The sequence below is a fragment of the Coffea arabica genome, chromosome 1c, assembly GCF_036785885.1.
Source record: "Coffea arabica cultivar ET-39 chromosome 1c, Coffea Arabica ET-39 HiFi, whole genome shotgun sequence".
In the NCBI taxonomy this organism is placed as follows: Eukaryota; Viridiplantae; Streptophyta; class Magnoliopsida; order Gentianales; family Rubiaceae; genus Coffea; species Coffea arabica.
Window position 1 is genome coordinate 49,825,540 of NC_092310.1, and position 23,182 is coordinate 49,848,721.

At 37.7% G+C, this 23,182-nt stretch overlaps 2 protein-coding genes across 3 annotated transcripts; both read left to right on the forward strand.

Annotated features, from left to right (window-relative positions):
* Nucleotides 1-7,228: 7,228 nt before the first annotated feature.
* On the forward strand, nt 7,229-10,054 carry LOC113726179 (uncharacterized). Of its 2 annotated transcripts, none has more exons than XM_072075366.1 (2): nt 7,229-7,384; nt 9,598-10,054. In XM_072075366.1, the coding sequence occupies exon 2, from the start codon at nt 9,605-9,607 to the stop codon at nt 9,845-9,847; it is 243 nt and encodes an 80-aa protein (XP_071931467.1). In that variant the 5' UTR covers nt 7,229-7,384; nt 9,598-9,604; the 3' UTR covers nt 9,848-10,054. The 2 variants fall into 2 exon arrangements, with proteins under 2 accessions (XP_071931467.1, XP_027105553.1); XM_027249752.2 differs by having other exon boundaries at nt 7,240-7,384; nt 9,590-10,054.
* Nucleotides 10,055-16,496: 6,442 nt separating this feature from the next.
* On the forward strand, nt 16,497-23,117 carry LOC113741833 (transcription factor E2FB-like). Its single transcript, XM_072075371.1, has 14 exons — nt 16,497-17,017; nt 19,007-19,199; nt 19,352-19,411; nt 19,592-19,677; nt 19,755-19,843; nt 19,949-20,003; nt 20,871-20,923; nt 21,015-21,065; nt 21,192-21,240; nt 21,331-21,396; nt 21,501-21,577; nt 21,819-22,041; nt 22,399-22,465; nt 22,576-23,117. Exons 1-14 carry the CDS (start codon nt 16,850-16,852, stop codon nt 22,707-22,709), a joined length of 1,371 nt encoding a protein of 456 aa, XP_071931472.1. The 5' UTR covers nt 16,497-16,849; the 3' UTR covers nt 22,710-23,117.
* The last annotated feature ends 65 nt before the right edge of the window (nt 23,118-23,182 follow it).

The following is a 23,182-nucleotide window of genomic DNA, read 5'->3' on the forward strand; positions in this document are numbered from 1 at the left end:
GAGAAAAGGTATCTAAAACTTTTGTGATCCGAATACACTTCGAAGGTCACCCCATATAGGTAATGCCTCCACTTTTTCAGTGCAAAGACAACTGCGGCTAATTCCAGATCGTGAGTCGGGTAGTTCTGCTCGTGAAGCTTCAATTTCCTAGAGGCGAAAGAAATCACATTCCGGTTCTGCATCAATACACACCCCAATCCTTCTCGCGACGTGTCTGCATACACCGCAAACCCGTCCACTCCCTTTGGCAAGACCAGTACCGGAGGCATGGTCAATTTTCGCTTTAGTTCCTGAAAACTTGTCTCGCACCGGCCGTTCCAGATAAACTGGCCATACTTCTTCGTCAAGTCAGTTAAAGGTCCTGCCAGTTTGGAAAAATCCTTAATAAACCTTCGGTAGTACCCAACTAGCCCTAGAAAGCTACAAATTTCTGTGGGGTTTTCTGGCCTCTTCCAATTTGTCACGACCTCAACCTTCGCCGGGTCCACCAAAATACCTTCGTGGGAGATCACGTGACCTAAAAATGCTACTTTCTCCAACCAGAACTCTCATTTACTAAACTTGGCATACAGTTGATGTTCCCTTAACGTCTGCAATACCACTCTCAAATGCTCCTCATGCTCCTCGCGTGTCTTAGAGTAGACCAAAATATCATCAATGAACACAACGACAAATCGGTCTAGATAGGGTTTGAAAACCCTATGCATTAGATCCATGAAGGCGGCGGGAGCATTGGTCAGTCCAAAGGGCATAACGGCGAACTCGTAATGCCCGTATCTTGAGTTAAAAGCAGTTTTCGGAATGTCCTTCTTCCTAATTAACAACTGGTAGTATCCTTGTCGGAGGTTCAACTTCGAAAAGACTACTGCTCCTTGCAGCTGGTCGAATAACTCGTCGATTTGAGGCAGTGGATACTTATTCTTGATCGTAACATTGTTCAGCCCCCGGTAGTCAATACACATCCTCAAAGTTCCGTCTTTTTTCTTCACAAAAAGGACAGGAGCCCCCCAAGGAGACCCACTCTCGTGAATGAATTCCCGCTCCAAAAGATCTTGCAATTGCAACTTAAACTCCTTAAGTTCTGCAGGCGCCATTCGGTAAGGGGTCTTTGAGATAGGTGAGGTTCCAGGTAATAGATCTATTCGGAATTCTATCTCCCTTTCCGGAGGTAAGGCTACTAACTCATCAGGAAAAACATCCGGAAATTCCTTCACTATGGCCACGTCTTCCACTTTTAACTTATCCGTAGGGGTGTTAATTAAAAAGGCCAAAAAACCTTGCGTCCCTCTACTTATCAGTTTCCTAACTCGAATGCCCGAAATTAGAGCAGACGAAACTAACCTACCCCTTATATCCAACATTAAGGTTGCCTCGCCGGGAATGCGAAATTCTACTATTTTCGTTTTACAATCCAGTTGGGCGTTATATTTGGCTAGCCAGTCCATACCCAAAATCACATCGTACCCCTTAATGGACAAGCTAATCAGGTCTCCTAAAAATCTCCTTTCACCTACCCATACATCACAATCCCTATAAACCATACTAGTCACCAAACGTTGATTCCCCGTAGGTGTACTAACTTCTAGGTCATATGGTAAATTAGCAGGTTTTATATCGATGCCACACATGAAATCAGGGTTAACAAACGAATGAGTGGCACCAGGATCAATTAAAACTTTGGCAAAGCGGTGAAAAATAGGGATCGTACCTTCTACAACCTCAGAAGATTCTGGAACCTGATAGGGCTCTAAGGAATACACCCTCGCCGGCACCTTAGGTTTGGACCCATCTCCCTTCGCTGGTCCAGTATTGGTCCTCGACGCTGGTTGGCTCCCTTTTCCGTCTTGTTTCAGGACCGGCCATGTAGCCAATTGATGGTCTGCGCTTCCACAACGCAGACATTTGCCCTGTTTCCTCCAGCAATTATCTTCGGTGTGGTTTGCTTTTCCACAATGCCCACAGGGACCACGAGGTGCCGAAGTCGAGCCACTCTGAGCATTTCCTCTTTGTTCTCGCCCAACTTGACCACCCCTGAACGGAGTCCCTCTGCCTGAACCCGATTGTCGACCACCACCCGTTTCTCGTCCAAATTTAGAGGGAGTGCTCTTCTCACCCTGTCCGGAAGTACTCCCAGGAAAGCCACGCTTCTTCGCCTGGAAGTTTCGGACCTGCAACCGCGCACTTTCAACTCGCTGGGCCTTTTTCATTGCCTCGCTAAACGTAGTGATTTGAGCCACCGCGAGGTCTTTCTGGATCTCAACGTTCAAACCCTGAATAAAGCGCCTAACCCGTCGGTGCTCAGTCATGATTAATTCAGGCGCAAATTTGGACAGGCGGGTGAACTGACTCTCATATTCCGCCACAGTCTGAGCCCCTTGCGGGAGTCGGATAAACTCGTCCTCCTTCCTCTCCTGGACTAGAGGAGGGAAAAACTTTGCATTAAATTCTCGGATGAAACTCACCCAAGTCCTAGTCGTCTGCTCCCGCTCCCACTTCTGTCGGATCACGTTCCACCAGGAACGGGCCGCTCCCTCAAGTTGAAACACGGCAAAAGTCACCTGCCGTTCATCAGGGTAGTGTAAGGCTACGAATATGTCAACCATCTTTTCAAGCCATTTCTCAGCAACGTCAGGGTCGGGTCCCCCAACAAACTTTGGCGGGGAAAACTTTTGAAAACGTTCGAGTGCTCTATCTTCGCTCTCGATATGATGGCCAGGGTTTCCGGGGTTAGGGTTTGGGTTCTGGCCCTGTTGTTGCACTACTTGTGCTAGAAGATTGGTCATTTGCTGCATAGCAGCAGTTATTTGTACATTCGGGTCTATTTGCGGTCCAGGATTGGGTCCAATAGAGGTTTTCCCGTACCCGTAACTGGTGTGGGTTGTCTAATTCCGCGCCCACGTCCCCGACCACTTCGTGTACCTTCCATAAGTTCTACTTGGTCTAGGCAAGAATACTAAACCAAAGTAATAACAAGGCATGTAAGTAACACTTAAACTTTCACAATAACACATATTTATACATTCCAAACATGATCACAAACATATATATACAAGCCAAACAAGATCAAGCCACACAAATATATATACAATCAGTCAAGTCAAGTACGGCCAAGGCACGTACGTACATAAACGATCCCCCCGAAAATTGGCCTATCAAAAGAGATTTACACGTAGCTAACCCAACATCCAAAACGGTTAGCTAAGGCTCTATCCCTATCCCTATGTACATACAAAAAAACATCAACTATCCCAAAAGAAGCTTGGAAGTCAAGGCCTAATCAGTCGCTGGGCTCTGGGACCCAGGCGATGGGGTAAACTCCTCCCCAGCTTCAGACCCCGCACAGGAGTCCTTGTCGCTCACTCCCTCCACTACCTCGGTACAGAGGTTCAGGATTGCAGCGGCTCGATTCCTCACCTTTCGAGCCCTCTTAGACTCGCGCTCACGCGCCTCCCTAAGCTGGGCACAGAGATCATCAACTCTATCCTCAACCTCTAGTACATCGTACTTCAGATCCTCGATCCTCTTAGCTTGCCCCTCGTTGGCCGCCCTTAACTGATTCACCTCAACCTCAAGCTTAGCATTAGCTTTTGCCAGCTCCTTTCTTTCCTTCACAACCGCCAAAACGAGGGCATTCGGGTAAGCATAAGTGTGGTGGCACTCGCAGTGTCTACGGCAATTAGCCGGACTCCAACGTAGAACGGCCCCCTTTGGCCGGATCTGGCACTTAATCATCGGGAGCGCTACACGGGGTCGCTTGCCCGCAGGCCATCACTAGGTCCACTGGATCTGTCCATCCTACACCAAAAGTGTAAATAAGCATCAATAAGCTTAAAAACCATAAACAATAAACCCTCAGATCAAGCATTCCTATAACACCCTGGCTAATTCAAACCTAGGCTCTGATACCACCTGTGACAGCCCCACCTTCCCCTAAGGCGAACCAAAGGGGTTAGCGGACTGCCTGCCCAACTCTCGTCAGGACTAACGGATCAGTTTACGTCGACCTAAAACGGTCCAGAACATACCCACGCGCACAACCAAGTCAAAATCACAAACTAAATAAAAATGAAAAACGCGCCGATGATGAACAATGCCGGACACATCAGAATCTGGAGTTCAACCATACATCAATCCAACATATACATACATTGAAATTCAACATTTACAACCAAATTGGCATGCCAAAACTAGTCATCATGGTTATACAATGTTCGGTTTGCCAATCAAAAGATGAACCCAATACACATTAGGGTTTCATGCAAAGAGCTATTCAAAATAGACATATACATGGCTCAATTTGGCAACCGACAAGTATGAACTTTTCCCCAAAAGTGATCATTTTCCTGTAAGGAAAACAAATGGAACGGAGTGAGCTAAAGCTCAGTGAGTTACTACCATAATAGCAGCTAAGATCACATAAGCATAACCGTTCAGTTCAAGTATGCAAATAAGAAGTAAATCAAATCAGTGAAAGGATACGGTTGGCTCTCAAGAGCCCATTTCCCCGCTTATATTCTTGATCCAACATCATTGACCCTCCGTCAATGTTAAGAGTACCAAACCGTGGATCTCACTTTACTTCCATTCCTTCCACCCAATATACCCCAACCGGGCCCGCACTCCAATCAGTAACTTTTGATAATACTCGAGTATACCGGAATCAAGAGTCTCATTACTACAAGATTCCCCAGTACAGTCCCTGTGGCATGACAATTTTCACGATCAAGCCCTCGCCGGCTCGATCCAATTGACTACCAAACGGGGTTGAGATCAGTGATACAGTAAAGCCGTTGGACATTCGTCCAAACGACACCAAATCAGTTTTTCATGAATGGAATTCAGTATCTCATATAACAAGTGCAGTATTTCAGTAAAACAATTAATAGCCATGAATGGAATCACAAGAGGTGAGGGCGGTCAAGTACACCCTCACCTCAATCACTTCCAATAACCAAATAAGCTTTCAAGGCATCAAATTCACATATAACAAAGCCACATTGTAACATTTAAGTGAGTAGTATACTCACCAATCACGTAAGTGATATTTCATGCACCGTGATCAAAAGTGCGTCGTGAACCACCGTCACGCCCTAGAACACGTAAACAAATGCAATGAGACTCGATAACGAGTCATATAGCAATGCCAATCATAACCCCCAATAGGGTTTATATGCATAAATAAGCATCATTGGTAACCAGAAATTAAGAAATGGCTTTAGCTTAAGCCTTAACAAAGAAACCGTATTTGACCTCAATATGCGGTAATGGCACCAAATTCACTACGGTTATCGGATGAGGGTGTAAAACCCACCGTTTCGAAGCTAAAAAACAGAGCTACAACAATGTAGAAGGCCACTCAGTCCAAATCCTAGCACAACTAGGTCAAATATGCAAAATACGAAACCAGAATTACCAAAACAGGTTTGCAAATCACATAATGCTGTAATGAGTCCAACTCAGTCTATACAAGTCCAAATGCATTGATTCCAAAGGCATATGGTAGCTAAGACATCCAGCTACATTTCATCAGAAGGCACCAACATCTAAATCCAAAGCAATTTCAGTCAAAAAGGCCAATTACAAGGGCAGTTTTCGCATTCTAATCAACCCAGAACAGCAACAGTAAAATCGACATATCTCACTCTACACTACTCCAAATGACCTGAAATTTTACAAGCACCTCAAATACATCAATACCTACAACTTTCATGTTTTAAGCAAAGTCCAATTCGGCCTCTAACCGTATGATCCAAAACCGGACAGAATAAGGGGTGATAAAACCCTAACTTTCCACAATTCAATCCAAACCCAAAATTGGTTGCAATTATCACTAATTCACACCTACTAGAGTCTTTCTCCCTCATTATCAACCATCATAGATGACCACAACATCACATTCATATTAAACCAGAAAATTCCTCAAAAATATAAAAATTTCACCAAATCACTTCAAATCAAGAAATAAATCACAAATATCATCACTTTAGCCACTACTAAGCATAACTTAAGCATCATTAGGTGTAGGAGTATGTTCAATCATCACTTACCTAGTATACAAGAGACGAGGAGTTGTAGACCACCTTAACTCTTCCAAAAACTTCACCAAACTCACCACTAACACCCAATGGAAAGGTTGTATGGAGTAAAAACTAGTTTAGGCAATTGGTTTGGATGATTTGAGCTAGTTGAAAGCTTGAAGTTTGAAGAAGTTTTCTTCCTTCTTGGCAAGAGAGAGGGCCGGCTATGGAGGAGGTAAGAAATGGTAATTTTTGTGCAATTTTTAAGATATTTAACCATTTTGGTCAAAAGTCAAAAACATGAATAGTAAATCATAAAGTATAACCAATAAGAGAGTGACACTTGTCACCTCTTAAATGCATTCTTATATTTCTTTTTCCTCTCCCATCAATCAAATCCCACTCTCTACTTATCTCTTAACACCCGATAAATTTCACACAGTATCCGAAACTTAACCTTATTGGCCGAATTTTTCCGAACTTTTCGCACTAGTGGGTCCCACCTCCAATATATATTCTTAATTTTTCAAAAACTCTCCAATACTAGAAAAATCATCTAAAAACTATAACTGCTCATAAAATCCACCAAGAAAATATTCCTAAACCAGAAAACGCAGAAAACATGCCATTAAAGGGTTTAAACCTTAGGAAAATTACTAGGGAAATACGGGTTCTCACATTCAAACTATCACCTTTAGTGATCTTTCATGCCCCATATTTACCAAAAAGTAAAGTGAGAGAGAAACTATTTAAACTTTCAAAATAAACGAGTAAATTTTCTATATATTTTTAACATCAATCAATACACGTAAGTTTGACGCATAAGTATATGTTAAATTTACTTATGTTAAATTGTATTAGCCACATCACACATGGCATGTGCAGCAAATATCTAATTTTACCCGTTTGACAAGTGAGTTTTTTGGGTGGTTGTCTAAAATTTTACTGTATTTACTGTAAAAATTTTTTAAAAAAATTTTTGGAGTGTGTTTTTTTTGAATATTTTGAAGTGTATAGTTTAAAATTTTTGAAAAGTTTTTTGAGGTCACAGTAACTAAAATTTTTAAAAAACTTGTAACAGATAAACTTGGCAAAAAACTTGTCTTCCAAACAAAGCCACCGTGACAATGTTACATAATATATGTATCCAAATTATACTATATAAGCAGTAAATTAAAAAATTTGGGCTTTTTGCATATAAACTAATACAATAAAAAACGATTTAGAGTCCATGGGATATCGATCTTTAGCGGGTAGAATCCGGTATGCGGCAGAAGCTTATTTTAATCGTCTCCACTCACTAATCAGCAGCATTTCGACAGCTGAAACTTTCAAGAAGACTGCTGTTTTGCACCCCTTCTGCGATTGTGAGTCAATTGTTTTCTATACATTTTTTGTTCTAATTTTGATTTCTTGTGGTGATTCTCTTTGCTTAAACTTTTTCTTTTTTTTTTTTCATTTTAATTGAAGCAAAATTGCATGCAATTGAAATTATTTAGTTGGGCTCTATGCTTCTAAATTAGACTGCAATATATTCTCAGTAGTTCTGTATGTTTCCCCCTTTGTCGTCCCAGAAAGAATATGCTTCGTTCGTTCAAAAGTATGTTCTTTGGAGAAGTGTTATGAAGAAGATGAATTAGACCCAGGAATGGTTGCTTGCTGATTATTTGCCTTGAAAAGGGTGCTTATGCTGAATTTGAAAATTTGATATCATGGGTGGAATAGTGACTTAGTAGAAATTATTATAAGAGACAACCCAAGATCCTGAGAAGGGATCAAGAGATTTTGTATTTGGGTTATTCACAATATAGAGGTATTTTTATTCTAAACTCAACAATATTGATAATTTTATCTAGTTTTATGAATATATATGGATGTTGATTTCGAAAAAGTCGACTATAGAGTTCATTTCCAAGGGCTAAAACAAAAGTCTTAGGAACGTTCTTGTACAATTTAGTCCGCTCCTTTTAAGTCTATTGAGTCTTCGGACATTTAGTTTCAATACTTCTTCATGAGTCAATTTGTAGTGGAAGTATTCTTCTATTTCATAAGGCCGACCTTGGCTACTACCAGGTGGAGAAGAAGACAAGCAAGTCGTGTTTGTTGCTCTTGACAGTTTTTTAAATCCACCAATGTCAAGCCTTCAGATTTTGGTATTCTTGTGGTGAACTTTGCAGTTTCTTCAATCTGATGAATTGGCTTTCTGCCATGATTGTCAAAATCGCTACAAATGAAGAGGCAATGTTAACATCTTCTTTGAACTCAACCGGGAAGATTTGGAAGAGAGTTTGCTTGTGTTATTCTGTGGAGATGTTAAGTGTGAACAAGAGAAGGGAAAAGAGAAGTTGACTTGTTAGAAAATGATTTTGACGTCTGATTTCTAGGACACCGATCTCTATGTTTAAGGAAGCTGAATAAAACCATCAACGCTTCTTTAATTTGGATAGAAATATCAATATTTGTGTCTAAACCCTTTTGTATTTTGAACCAAAAAGAAATGTTTTGACCAACTGCAATCCCCCCAATAACTTTTACTTTCAGGCATTAAGTTTTCATCTTGGGGTTTGCCTGTAGTTGCTCTGGGGATACTGTTGATGTGTATATGCTCTTTATGCATAGCTAGATCAGGTGATGTGAATAACTTATAAATCACACCTTGTCTCCTCAGTAGTTTTTTCGATAGCTTAGCATTTCTGTTGGCGCATTCTTCCTTTCATTTTCTTGCAGTGACCCTCTCTTAGATTCTAAAACTTCTTTGAATCTATTCCCACCTGTTCTTTGTTGGAATTGAATAATTAGTTGGTTTAGCTTGTAAATCAGTTTCTGATACTTTTATTATTCTAATGTGGTGCACTGTAAGTTTGAGTTGAATAGTATATATGTGGACTTGGTAGCAACTTCTACGATCCTAGCTGGTTTCTGCTTTCAAATATTTGAACTACAATTACCTTGAGTAAAGAATTTAAGGCATGTAAATAGCAGAAGCAATTAAAGTTGAGCAAACTTTTACTGAAGCTTTCATTTTATTACCTTGATTAGTCATTCAATTACCGAAGCTTTCATGCATCATGTTCTACTTTTTTGATGTCCTGATTAATGAAATTCTCTGAAAAAAAAATGGATGGAATGACTGCATAGTAGCCTCTTAGTGCATTCTTTAACTCACCTACTGTGGTATCACTGAATGTTCTTTGATTGTGTATAAAAAAGAAGCAAAAACAGTTTAGGAAAGGCCTTGAAAATTTTGACCAAATTTAAACACGTCTCTATGCATATCCTGAGTACAAATACCAATTGTGGCGTGTTTTGCTGGGTTGGAGGTTAACCTTTAACAGCTGTTTTATTTCTTAACATTTCATGAATGAAAAAAACTCTGATGCCTTACAAGCCTAGGCTTCAAGAATCTTTTATTACTAAGAACTTTGCAAACAATTCATGCTTTAGTTCCTGGTTACATTTCGCCATATTGTTTTTGTGTGTTACGATTATGAATGATTGATTACCTTTTCCTATTGGTTATCAAGAATTCATGATTGTGGAACGATTCTGTTTGTTCTGACCGACACTTGAAGTTGAGCAGGTAGATCATGGGAAACAAGCAAGCAAAGTCGGTAAAGCCACAGAAGGAAGAAGTGCTGTTGAAGATTGTGCCTCCTATAGATCAAGCCTATGCTCGCTGGCTTTTTCGAGATCTTGAGAAGATTCATGGCTTTGCTCCAAGAAACCCCCGAGCCATAGAGCCACCAGAGCATTACATTGAATACATGCGTCTGAATGGATGGTTGGATGTAGACCTGGATGACCCTGATCTGGCACACTTGTTCAAGTAAATGATCTTTGCTTGTCAATATCCAGAAAGAGTAGCACTGATGAGAGTACTGATGGAAGATAAAGCACTGGGACATGCACCCTCACCATTCTGTATATGGACGACCCTTTGTTATAACATTTTGTATGAGCTGAATCATTATTCAGACATATAAAGAGTGGATGAGAGTATATTATCGCAGATTGGGATCAATGTTTGCGCCTCTTAAGAGCTGCGTTTTTGTTTAGATAGGAATATTATCATTCTTGCTCCAATTTGCCTATCGTGAGGCTTTCATTACAGCGGTAATGGGTACTCGCCCAAAAGAACAAAAAATGGCGCATGATCTCGTAACATTCTGGCATTACCAATTAGCAGACTGCAGGGTTCAGAAGTAGTAACTAATGGTGAAGCATTGTACTCTCGTAATTTTCCAAATAAACTTCTATCTGACACCGAGTCGTCTCCAACATTTATCAACATTGACAGCCAATATTTTGCGTCCGCCTATCCCGCTGTCGAGGTAGAAGTGCACGACTTTATACTTCCTAGAACGAGAAAAGCACCTGCTGCAAAACCTGAAGAAAAGCAACCCGTTGTAAGTAGTCATGATGGGGACTGGAGAGGTAGAATTAAAAGAGAATAGCTCATTCATGTTATCCTCCTGCTATTCCAATTCCAGATAATGTACAAAATGTTTAGGCCACAATTGGGATAGGATGATGCCTCAAAAATAATTGGAGAAAATGCTCATTAGTTAACATGATGAGAATAACAGCAAGTGGAAAAGATACAAAGCAAAAATGTGAAACAACGAAGCCTACACACTAAAGCGTGCATATTTATACACACATCACACTCCAATTCGCACAAACCTTTCTCTTTATTCTGCACATATCTAACCACCTTTCTCTTTTTCTCCACGGAACGTACGGTTTTTTTTTAGTATAATTGGGATGTTTTAAACTCGAAAATTTTTACTTACACTTCTTTCCCTTCGTACCGCTCAACCCATCCCTACCCCCACGGCACGTACCCTGCACATCTCTATCTCTGCATGAATATGTACATTTGTATGTATATGTATGTATTACCATCCATATTTGTGCAAATTACAAGTAGACAAAAATATTGAAAATTGATGTTTGCTTGCAGGTGCTTTCTTCCCAAAGAGCAGGTGCCAAACCTCTCTCTCAAGTCTCAACTCCTTCCCGCCCTTTAACTATTCTTTTCTCTATTTTATTTTCAAGAAGTAAGTTATGATTTCTTTTTTTCATTCAGTATTTCTGCCAATTAACCTATCAACAAAATAGGTAGAAGAAGTAACGCCTGTTTTCCATGAATACATTCAAAACCCACCCGAACTCCACCCTGCCGTTTTATCTACTCCTCCAGGATTAAGGAGTTGCCTTCGGTTTCGGCATGCATATTCATTGATCATTGGTAACATTAATTTGACTTTAAAATTTATCCTAACTCCTAAGCACTACGTAGGGAAATGTTTAGACACAAATTGTGCCAAGTTAAAATAGAAATACCATAAAAAGAAGTGTAACCGATTATAATTGTGTCGAAAGTGAAATGAATAAAGACGTTTTGGCAACTTTAAGATAGAAATATGATAAAAGAATTCTAACATATTACAATGTCGCCAAACAACAAAGAAATTTGCTAAATTCACTCACAACTTGGTGTTGTTATTGGTCATTATTTTGCTTTAGGATTGATCAGATAGAGTTTAATTTTTGACTTAGACATAAGATACTAGTTCCTGTCTTGGGAGTCTGATGTAGTCTACTAGTTCAGAGTCTTTATCTCCAACCTCAGGAGTATGATTTGTTTCCCATCCATCTCATCCTCTCTCTACTCTTTGCGTTGCCATTCTTTGGTTTTTCCTTCTTTCTGTTTTCAAACAAAGGAGGAAAGAAGTTGAAAATAGCAGTCTTTTGTTAAAATGGGGCAAGGTACCAAAAAATGCTAGATGGTAGGTGACTTATCTCAGTTATGAAATGGCCATTGGATTTGCATACTAAATTGCAACCAAAACCCTTAGTTTTATTTTTTGGCGTGAATGGACGAGTTGCACCTTTGTTTTATTTTTTATAGCCATTGGATGAGAACGGCGCTGTGGGATAAGTGTGGGATGGCAAAGAGGTTGTAAAGATAGAAAATGAGGTTGGATAGGTAAGACTTAGACTATTTGAGGGCGAATTTCTATAAATAATGTTACGAAGAGAAAAAGTCGAAGAAGTGATGTTGTTATAGGATTCATGACAGTAGAAGGGTCGTCACATTTGAAATTATTGGCTACAAAAAAATAAATTTTCTTTCCTTTTCATTTTCCATTCCGCAATTGGATTTTTTTTTTTATTAATTAGTGCAGGCGGCGATGACCCAAATTTTTATAAAAAAAAATTATATTCACTTCGCACCATTGATAAACTTTTAGTCAACGGTGCTGGGACTATGCCACATCTAAAACTGGATGCGATTAAGCAGACACCACAATGTTGCGTCTTCAATTTAAGAAAAAGTTTTTGCACCATTGATCAACTTGTGAGCAATGGTGCACAAATCGTGCTACATCCAATGGTGGAAGCGGCTAAGCAAATTTTTTTTTAGAAAATTTTCATTCTTCTTTTAAATTATTGTGTCAGTTAAAAAAATTAAAAATAAATTAACGTTCTTTCCATGCCATAAATCTTATTTACAGCAACCCCTACTAGAGCACAAATTTGTCGACAACAACAAATTTGTCGTGATTTCTTATTTCCGTAATATTTAAGAAAATTCGCCCTTAAATTGGACTAGAAAATATGAGTCTATGCTCAAATAGTCTCATATTAGTCAAGGAATCAACACAGGCAAGACTAATATGGATTAAGTGCACCTTGATACTGCCTAAATATTCAATAAATTTTAGGTTTAATTTTTTTTTTTTGTAAACTTCTTTTCTGGTTATAATACCCCATTTTTTTAAACTTATTTATATGTTTCTTACTTTTTAAAAACTCTACACGTTCACCATGCGACAATTTTTGACATTAGATAGTTGTACCAAATTTTTATTCATCACTTTCCTTGTCTTAATTTAATTAGATGTTATTTGCTACGCTAATTTTAAAAAAAAAAATCACGATGAATAATAAAGAGAAGAACAACACACTAATTGTAATCAACAAAAATTGTTAATTGGTTTGCATGAGCTAATGAACTATCTTTACGCAGAGGAAAATACATAGGTGAATTTATCATAAACAGCTTGCTACAAAGATTTCTAGTCTATCAAGATTTTGTATGATCTTTAATATAATAAGTACCATTAATGTAGTAGTAATTGATGTGCACTGTTAAAATCAATCTCATTTTTTTTTATCTTTCCTTTGTGGGCTAGAAGCAAAAGTGAATATGATGATGCATGTACAAGTACAACCTCGTTTTGAAAGAATTAAAAGTTTAAAACATGGAGATGTTTAACTAACTAAACAGGTTCTGATAGTAATTAATTAATAAGCTCTGAGACTTCCAACATATAAATAATGTAAAAGATAGTAATTAGATTAGGTCCCGGGGAATAATTCTCACTTAATCCCCAAGCATTCCTATTTCTCAGTTTTTATGTCTTATATAACAAATTTCAAACCACAACTCTATCTTTTGAAGTTGGCAATAAAAAAAAACACAAATACAAATACACCTCAATTGTTAAGAATCAAATGAACAACTAATGTCTTCTTGATGCCTTTTTCTTGAAATTTGAGAAAATTAAAATTTAGGTTCAAGAAAAAGAAAAAAAAAAATTTCAGCTTGTGAATGTACGTAGACAGTGGATCGAGAGGAGAGTTGTTTGTTGGAGTTGTGAGCATAAAGAAAAAAGACTAGATGTTGCTAATATAATTAATCCTACACATAAATAGTCTATTATGTGTGGTTATGTATGTTTATATTATACACAACTCAAGCAAAGATTTAAGTGTGCTGACTTTGTGCAACCTTAATTACCTAATTAGCTTGCATTTAAATTAACAGCCCGCCCTATTAATCACATTTTAAGATTAGTATGAAATGCAGCAATTAATTACCCCAAAACTTGTGCAGAAGCAGCTCAGTTGCAGTTTATTGTCCCAACTTAAAAAATAAATGATTTTGCCAACAAGATTTCAAGTTCTGAACAAGATTCTTAACTCTCACAAAACATGATTCCAAAAATGATTGAAAACTCTTCTGGTTACAGCTAAAAGAAGTAGTTCATTTTCTTTGCAAATCGACAAATTTGTTTTCTGATTTTGCTTATTTCTTATGCATTTTATACCTTAGTTTCCACCAAAAAATATAAAAAATAAAAATAAAATTCATGTGCTCCTGAAGGAAAATCTTGTCAGCATGAAGGTAGTTTGATGCCACAATAATTTTCTTTGAAATGACAAAGAAGATAACTTCCACTAGTCAAAGACCGAATCGACATTAGAAAGGTGTAAATTTGTCACTTTCAAAAAAAATTGCCCTCACATCAAAATAAAACAATAGCAATATCTTTGCCTTAGCCATAAGTTTCTTTTTAGGAGTCTTATCTCCAATCTTGGAAATATGATTTGATTTCCAGCTTTCCTATTCTATCTGACCATTATTACCCCTTTGCTTTCTCATTATTTCTGTTTTTCTTTCATTTTTAAAAGAAAAGGAGATTAATACTATGATTTTACCTTTTCATTCGTTGTGAACGGAAGATCATATCTCACATGTCTAGAGTTTTTTGGTCCAAAGCTTTACCTTTTAGCTTTGACAACAAAATGGCCTAAGATCTCATACTTTTTCATTAGTCAAGTTGAGGATTTGAAAACTAGAAAAGAATGTTGAATGGCTGAATTGAAGTGATACGTAGTCACCATTTCGCATTCCTAGCACTCCCTATTCCTCCATCTACAAAGCTATTTTTCCAATCAAAGTAACACAAGTTGAGTTCTATCCGGTTTAAATCGATTCATATAATTCTTTTAATTTTTTTTTATATAAACTCGTACAATTTTGATGTAAACTTGACTTTATCAATTCATACAACTAAATTTGTAATTACACAAAACTGTAAATTTTACGCTGAATGTAATAAAATTACGCAAAGTGGTTAGAAAGGGGGGGGGGGGACAAAACTCAACTTGTGAAGTTCCTGATCCTATTTTTTCCATCATTCTTGGAAACTGTTTCCTAGCATACATTCATGATTTCATGAACTGCGGAATAAATTTTGCAACGCTCAACAGCTTAAACATCTCCCAAATTTTTTAAATAGGATCAGAAATAAGATTTTAACTCCATTCTGGGCTTCACGCAAAAAGCCCAATTATAAAATAAATGATTACCCCCTAAGCAGCCCAAACTTGAGCCCACTGCCGCTACACTCTTCGGTCCCAAAATTTGGGTTCGGTAACGCTGCCGACTGAATTACGCGCCAAAGAATCGTCAAGTAACGGCACTGCCCAACGTAAGGCGCGAATCGCCGATTCGAACCTGCTTGCCTTTTATATAAAGACTTCCATTGGTCCTTGGCTACAATATTTGCATTGCCTATATGGATAAGTTTGGAGGACCTTTAATTTTTTATTCTTTTTGCACCTTTAAAATGATTCCATCATTTGATAATTAATAAAACATAAGTTACAAATATATTAAAGGAGGAAGCAGAAGAAATATTTCAAATTTATTTGTTTTTAAAAAGTGTTTGAATAAGTTCGATTCTGATATTTCAAATTTTCTTTCGTCCACATATTTTTAATCAAAATACTAATAGATGGTCTTTTATTTACTTCTGCTTATACTCACGTGTAGACGTTTTCTTTTAGATTGATGTTTCAAAGACTCAATAGAGCATTACATAGTTTTGAATTCTGAACATTAATCTCTCAAAAAACTTTTCTAATGAATAAAGAAGAAGAATTTTGTTGTAATTTCTTGGAATCAATTTTTATTTTCTTCCTAGCCAATTAAAGTATTCACCTCTCAAAAGACATCACTAGCACATTATACACACTTACTATTTCTACCCCAAAAGTATACCAAACTGCTCATGGTAGTGGACACATGAGCATATACACTACTTTAGCTAGATTACTCCCCAAAGTCCACATATGATACCACAAGACTTCACTTATTTATTTATTTTTATACATAAGCTAGTTATTAGCATAATCTATGAGTGTTGTTCAAATCCTGGCATGTTAACAAATTTTAATTTCAAAATTTCTACATTCATGTCAATGTAGAAAAAGGGAAGAGGACAAATGATGGTAGCTCCAATCATAATCTTATGAATAGCTAGGATTTTGGCCTGGATACTTTTCCCACCCCTATCTAATGGACCAAGTGATTTTTGTTTTTCTCCATCCTCTGAGATCAACCAATTTGCAGGCTACAAAAATAATGGCACCATAGACTATTTTCTAGTCAATCAAATAGTCTCAAAACTTCCTAGCAAGTACTAATATAATTTTGTTTTTTTTTTTTAAAAAAAGTATTAGTAATTTATTCATTTCAAAACCTCCTGAATAATTACAATCATGATGGACTAATATTCATAATAGGAGTCAATTTTGGTTATTATGATTAATTTAGATGAATAGTGAAAATATTTAATTAAATTAAATTAATATAGAGTAATAAAACTAGTTTCTTCCCTCCACATCTATTTCCGAACCAACTTCCCTCCTTTCTCCTGACCCCCTTCACAATCCCCTCTCTCTAATTTCCCTCGTTTTCTCCCCTCTTTTCTTCCAACTCAATCCCCATCTTCTCTCTCTCTCTCTTCCCGCTTTTTTATTCCCTTCCTCCACCACCATCTCCAGATCTCCTCCGCCCTCATCGCCACCCCTTTTCACCTCTCCGGCAGCCCATCTCCAGAATTCCATCATCCCTTTATCCTTCTTCCCCTTTCCAAGCTCCAATTCCCCTCAAATTTCCCACTGTTTCTTGATTTTCCCACCAAAAATCCGTAAAAATTTGATCTTTTTAGTTCAAGAAAAAATAGCAGATCATGCAGCAGCAGCAGCAGCAGCAGCAGCAGCAGGCGTTGAAGAAGCAGCTGCCATTCACCTCGATGAAGCCGCCTTTTGGTGACTACCATCACTTCTCCACCGACCCTCATCGGCCGCCCCTTGAGCCGGAAGCTGTTATTGTCAAGTCACCGCCCCCTGCACCTCCGGTAAGTGTTTTCTCTTATAGCTGATGACCCTTTGGATTGTTTTAAAAGTAATTTGTCGTTCTTTAGTGGTATTAGGTTTTGGATATGATTGGAGTAAAAACTTTATCTTTGTTGATATTGAGATCTATGCGAAGTTTTGTGCTAGGTGCGACATGACTGTTGGATGATTCGTGTGTTGTAGGATTTGAGAGGTTGAATTTTATGATCTTTAGGTGTTATAAGGAAGTTGGTTAAGTGTAGTTTCTTGTTTTAGTGTTTGCTCAGCTAATTCTTCTGGTTCTTCTTTTTAAACTCATAATTGTTCTTTACTCGATTTGGTCAAAATTCGACCTTTTGGTGACACTGAAGTTGAGTTGATGGAATTTTTATGGAGCATTTTGAGTCCGGTGGAGTTATATAGCATTGATTTTATCTATTCTGGAGAATAGAATCAATCACTGGGGATTGCGTGAAAGGATCAGAGGGCTGTCATTTCCAAGTTGTGAAGCTGCGTATGAGGGTTGATCTTATGTGAGATCTTGACAAGAAATGGAAAATCTTGCCTGTTTGAATTGCTGCTACATGCAGATAACCACTATCACTGTGCTGAGATAGTTTCGTATGTCTTTTGTCATCTAGCACAGCTGTGACAACTGCTACATGTCAAAGGTTCGGGGGAGAGAAGCTTGATATCCAACTTGTGCTAATTGCTTAAATCATCTAAAAAGAAAGCCTATGCACCTTTGCAGCTGATAGAGCTTTATGAGTTCAAAGACTAGTACGCTAGAGCACCGTATGAAAAGTAACAGTTGCTTCTGCTGTACATGGACTCTTGGAATATATGGTTGTAGATTCTATACTTGGCAATCTTGTAATAGGAAGTATGAAAGAAAAATAGAAATCAGCAGTTAATTTATGATTAATGGTGCACTTCATAAGGAAAATGTCGCTGGTGTTGCAGGGACTAAAAGATTGGAGAATATTTAATGTTGTGTCATTGAGAAGTTGGGATGAAGGCACCAAAACATGATGCATGTATGTTAACCTTTTTTTTCTTGAAGGAAGTAGTATGTGATACATGAAGACATGTCTTAAGTGATTTTGTAGGTCAGATGCAGACTAAAGAAATTCAGAGATATGATTTGATAGATTGGTGAAATAAGTAATTATTTCTGCAAGAAAGAAAAAGAACTACTGAGCGGCTATAGTTATATATGGGAAATAGAGAAACATGAGAATATCAAAGAAAAATAAACAAGATAATGGAAAATCAGAGGAGAAAAATGCAATGCAGGGGTAAACATAGCTGGCTTGGTAGATAGAAGGAAGGTTAATAGAGAAGAGCAGGAATGAAGCTCATGAAAAAAGAAAGAGAAGTACATCACAGTGATTGATACTGATCTGATTGACTTTTGCTTGATATTGATGTTTCCTTGCAATGTTGGATTGCTTGCTCACTGCATTTCTTCCTGTGCTCTTAAGTTCAAGTAATGGTCCTAATGGATGCACAAGGAAACTAAGGAATGATATTTTTCAAAACACAATCCAGTGGATCTACAAAAGGTCATGCAATGTGCTTTTCTCAAACCTTTCAGTGGTTCTTCCAAGATCAAGAACATGACACTGTTCTGGTGATTTTATTTGAGAGAAGAGAAGCTAAAAGGCATAACTTGAACTAGTTTTAAGAACATATGCAACTTGACATATGTAATTACCAGTAGATCCTGCTTTAGAACTTCAGCGATAACTAAGTCTTATCTATAATTCTAAAGAAGTTTTAAAATTGTTAAGTGATTCATTTTTCTCCATTTTATCCTGTAAATTTAAATAATTCTGAAGAAGTTCTAAAGTTTTTCAGTGATGTATCTTTCTCCACTTTATGCTATTAATTTTCTAACATAAATTTTTTAATCCCAATGCTGTTATGCTGATAACAAAGCCCTTTTTATCATTTTTCTTGAATTTTAAATCCTTCTGATGATGATTCACGGATATGAAATTTTCTTGTAGCCTTTAAAAAGGAAGAATGATGTGGTAGATGTTGAAGTTGAGTCTAATGATCAGAACCATGGTTTTGGTTATACCGATGCTGCCAATGTTTCGGCAAAAACACCTGTATCGGGAAAAGTTGGAAAAGCACAAAAAGCTCCAAGGATGACAAAGGCGAGTAGATCTGGTTCTCAAACTCCTGCGACAAATGTTGGTGAGACTTTTTTGTTGGAAGTCTTACGTGCTTCTCATTTTTATGTCTCCTAAAAGTAGTTGTCGGTTGCAATAACAAATTGAAAACCAGAAGAGAATCAGGCTTATGCGTGCATATCAGTGAGAAAGGCTAAACATTGGAATCATTTGCAGGTTCTCCTTCGGGCAATCATCTCACGCCAGTTGGTCCATGTCGCTATGATAGCTCCCTTGGTAAATATTGTTGGGGCCTTGATTTTGGGGGGAAACAAATTCTGGCCGTACTTTATTGTCACTTGGTTTTCTGTGGCCTATTTCCTATGTTGATAATTCTATAGGATTATTTCTGTACGTCATGTTGACTTAAGTATGCTACAGTTAGATTGAATGATGAATGTGCTTCAAATTGCTCAGGTTTGTTGACAAAGAAGTTCATTAATCTGATTAAACATGCTGAAGATGGCATCCTTGATCTAAATAAAGCTGCTGACACATTAGAGGTAACTATTTTACAGATCTGAACAACGGTCCAAATTTTATTGATGTTATTTTAGCTGAAGAGATACTGCCATAACAGGTGCAGAAAAGGCGTATATATGACATAACAAATGTCCTAGAAGGCATTGGACTCATTGAAAAGAAACTCAAGAACAGGATTCAGTGGAAGTATGCTCAAATATTTGCTGTGATGAAGATTGTCTTGTGTAAATGTACTTCTTTCCTGGATTTACTAAAAATTTGAAAAGTTCCTAACACTTGTTCTTTGGTCAGGGGTCTAGATGTATCAAGACCTGGGGAGGTTGATGAGAGTGTTGCTAGCTTGCAGGTTCGTAGAGATCACTGTTCTCCTTGGCATTTCTGGTCCTTAACTTTTCTGTGCATTTCAATCTCTTGAGATGCTATCAAAGTGATCCCTAAATGCATGTGATCCCCAATGAGTGTTGCTAGCTTGCAGGCTTGTAGAGATCACTGTTCTACCTGGCATTTCTGGTCCTTAACTTTTCTGTGCATTTCAATCTCTTGAGATGCTATCGAAGTGATCCCCAAATGCATGTGTTGCCTTAGTAATGAGTACAATGAGTACTCAATACTACCTTTGTCATTTCTTCACATTGCATTATTAACATTACAGTAGAGATGTAATTCTAAAAGTCTAAAAATGAATGGATTACTTGACCATCTTGTTTGGTTTAAATTCCCTTTGACTCCATATTGAAACCATCAATGAAGAACAATGTGAAAATGCTTGCACGATCAGAAATTTAGGTAACGTAGTTCACCTTGGTAATAAAAATATTGCTCGCTCTTCTGTTATTGAAGATTTTTTAATTCTTTCTTTTGTCCAAGAGTTTTCATGTAACACATGATGGTATTGCTGATTTTATGAGTTATTCCTTGTAGAAAGCAAAACCAGATTAAGCATGTCATTTGTTTGAGGAAATTGAGTATGTGTAGTTCTTTGGAACATGAAGAAAGCTAATATGGAAGTGCAAAAATATGTCGCAGCTGAACCTAGAAGAAACCATGTCATAACTTGGCATGAAATTCATATTATCAGTAAATGAGTCATCCTTTGAGATTGTCGTCATGCACTAATGAAGCTAGTCTAAAGAGATAAACATGTGCCTTTCCTTCAGCTTTTTTTGTTGGGTTGTTCTGGAATATTTTTTCATTGTGTTCTCTCGCTTTGCAGGCGGATATAGAAAATCTAACAATGGAAGAGCACAGATTAGATGACCAAATAAGGTTCTGTTCTAAAGCCCACATTGTACAAATTTTACATGTTTGCTTAGGTCTATCATGACGATGCTAACGCTACTGAAATATTGTCTTGCAGAGAAATGCAGGAAAGGTTGAGAGACCTGAGTGAAGCTGAGAATAACCAAAAGTAATTTCATTCTTCTGCCTTTAATAACGAATCTTGTTATCTTGTTTTCTGAGTATCATTTAGCATGTATTTGTTGAAGTTTATTTGCTCATCTGTTGGTTTTCATTTTCACCTTGCTCTCATCAGATGGCTATTCGTTACTGAAGAAGACATTAAGAGTTTACCTTGCTTCCAGGTGGATATTAGTGCTCTATAATTGGTAACATTTCCTGTCTTTCAATTCTAACTCCAAGCTGACTTGTGTTTTTGTATTCAATATTGTTAGAATGAAACGTTAATAGCAATTAAAGCTCCTCATGGCACTACCTTAGAAGTTCCAGATCCTGATGAGGTAATTGTTGATGCTTCTTGCTTTTGGTTTATGTAATCAAAGTCTATCGTTCCGAAACTAGTTCTATATGCAATATAGTGAGGCAATATTCCTTTCTTCTCCAGGCTGTTGACTATCCCCAGAGGAGATACAGAATAGTTCTCAGGAGTACAATGGGACCGATTGATGTTTACCTTGTCAGGTATTTTGTTCTAAATGATAAAATGATATTTTGCCTTCCTGGTTCATATGGACTCTATGCGGGACTAGACATTAGATATATTATGGTAGGATGACATTGAATCTGATGCTATCTATTCTGATATTTTCATTAAATTTTAGTGTTGTTTTCTGAGTCCTTGATAGTGCATTGGATGCAATCTGTTGCTTATTTGTTTCTGATTCTAATTTTTGTTTTCCTTTCTGGATGATTGTGTTTTAAGTCAATTCGAGGAAAAATTTGAGGAGATTAATGCAGTCGAGGCACCTCCAGACATTCCTTCAACGTCGGGGGTGAATGAGAATTTAGCTACGACATCAGTGACCAAGGAGAGTGGAGGAGACAACATTCAAATCGAAGAGCAGGAAGATAATAGGATGTGCTCAGATATAGGCACATCACAAGATTTTGTGAGTGGGATCATGAAAATTGTTCCTGATGTTGATGTAAGTCCTTATTCAGTACCATATATGATTTCTTATTTCTTAGCATCTTAGATGAGTGTTGGGAACATGATCCAGTTAAAATTGATCATGTCTTGGAAGCCACCTCATCCATTCAGTTGAGGACATCTAATTGAAGATCTCTTCTAGGAAGTGTAGCGGACCTCCTAATTTTTCCAGTATTCAGAATTTTAGATGGCATGCTGATCTCATAGTTTTCCCAGACTAAAAACCACTGTCTTTTGAAAGAAAAATCAGAGAGGGAGACACTATTCTCCTTCCATGTACATTGAAAATCTGAATTCAGGAGAGAGGTTTCTACCTCATTTTCAGCTAATGCAACTCTTTTCCTCCTTGCAGAGTGATGCAGATTACTGGCTTTTGTCAGATGCTGATGTTAGCATCACAGACATGTGGAGAACTGAATGTATCCTTTCCTATTGTTTGTCTGTTTTTGTCTGCTGTGTTTAAAATCTCTTCATGGATTACAATAATGTATGAATTTTGTGAATAAGATTCCTTGACTCTTGTGAATAGCTGGAGTTGATTGGGGTGATTTGAGCGCAATTCAAGAGAATTATGCCATGCCTAGTGTTAGTACCCCACGTGCACAAACTCCACCACCACATACAACAGAAGTGCCTTCTGCAACAAATGTTTCAGGCAGTTAAATAAGATTGATCAATCCTACTTGCCAATCCTGGGCATGCTGATTGCAGAAAACTGGAAGGAAGTGCCTGAAGCTTTTGATATAAAGTTCAGGTCCAGTAATTTCTCCATTTAAAACCCTTGAAAGACCTTGGAGTTGCATTAGATCACTTTCAGGATCCACGTACTGCCGGAATCTCCAGGAAGTCAAGCTATGAAAGAGCTGGTAAACAGAAGTGGAGGCTGGTGGTTTTTTTGTACATTATGTACCTATACCCTGTAATATCAATAAATAGATAAAGTTATGTTATCATTAAACATTGGCCTCTGTAAATTGTTTCCTTCACTACTACTTCCTGCTAGTTGATGACCTTCATAAGTGGATAGTTTGTCAGTCATATTATAATGGTAAATGCTAGTTGACTGCTTAAGCCCTGTTTCCAAATGACATGCTTCTGAGAATTGCTGAAATATTTGAGGCCAATTTTATCTGAAG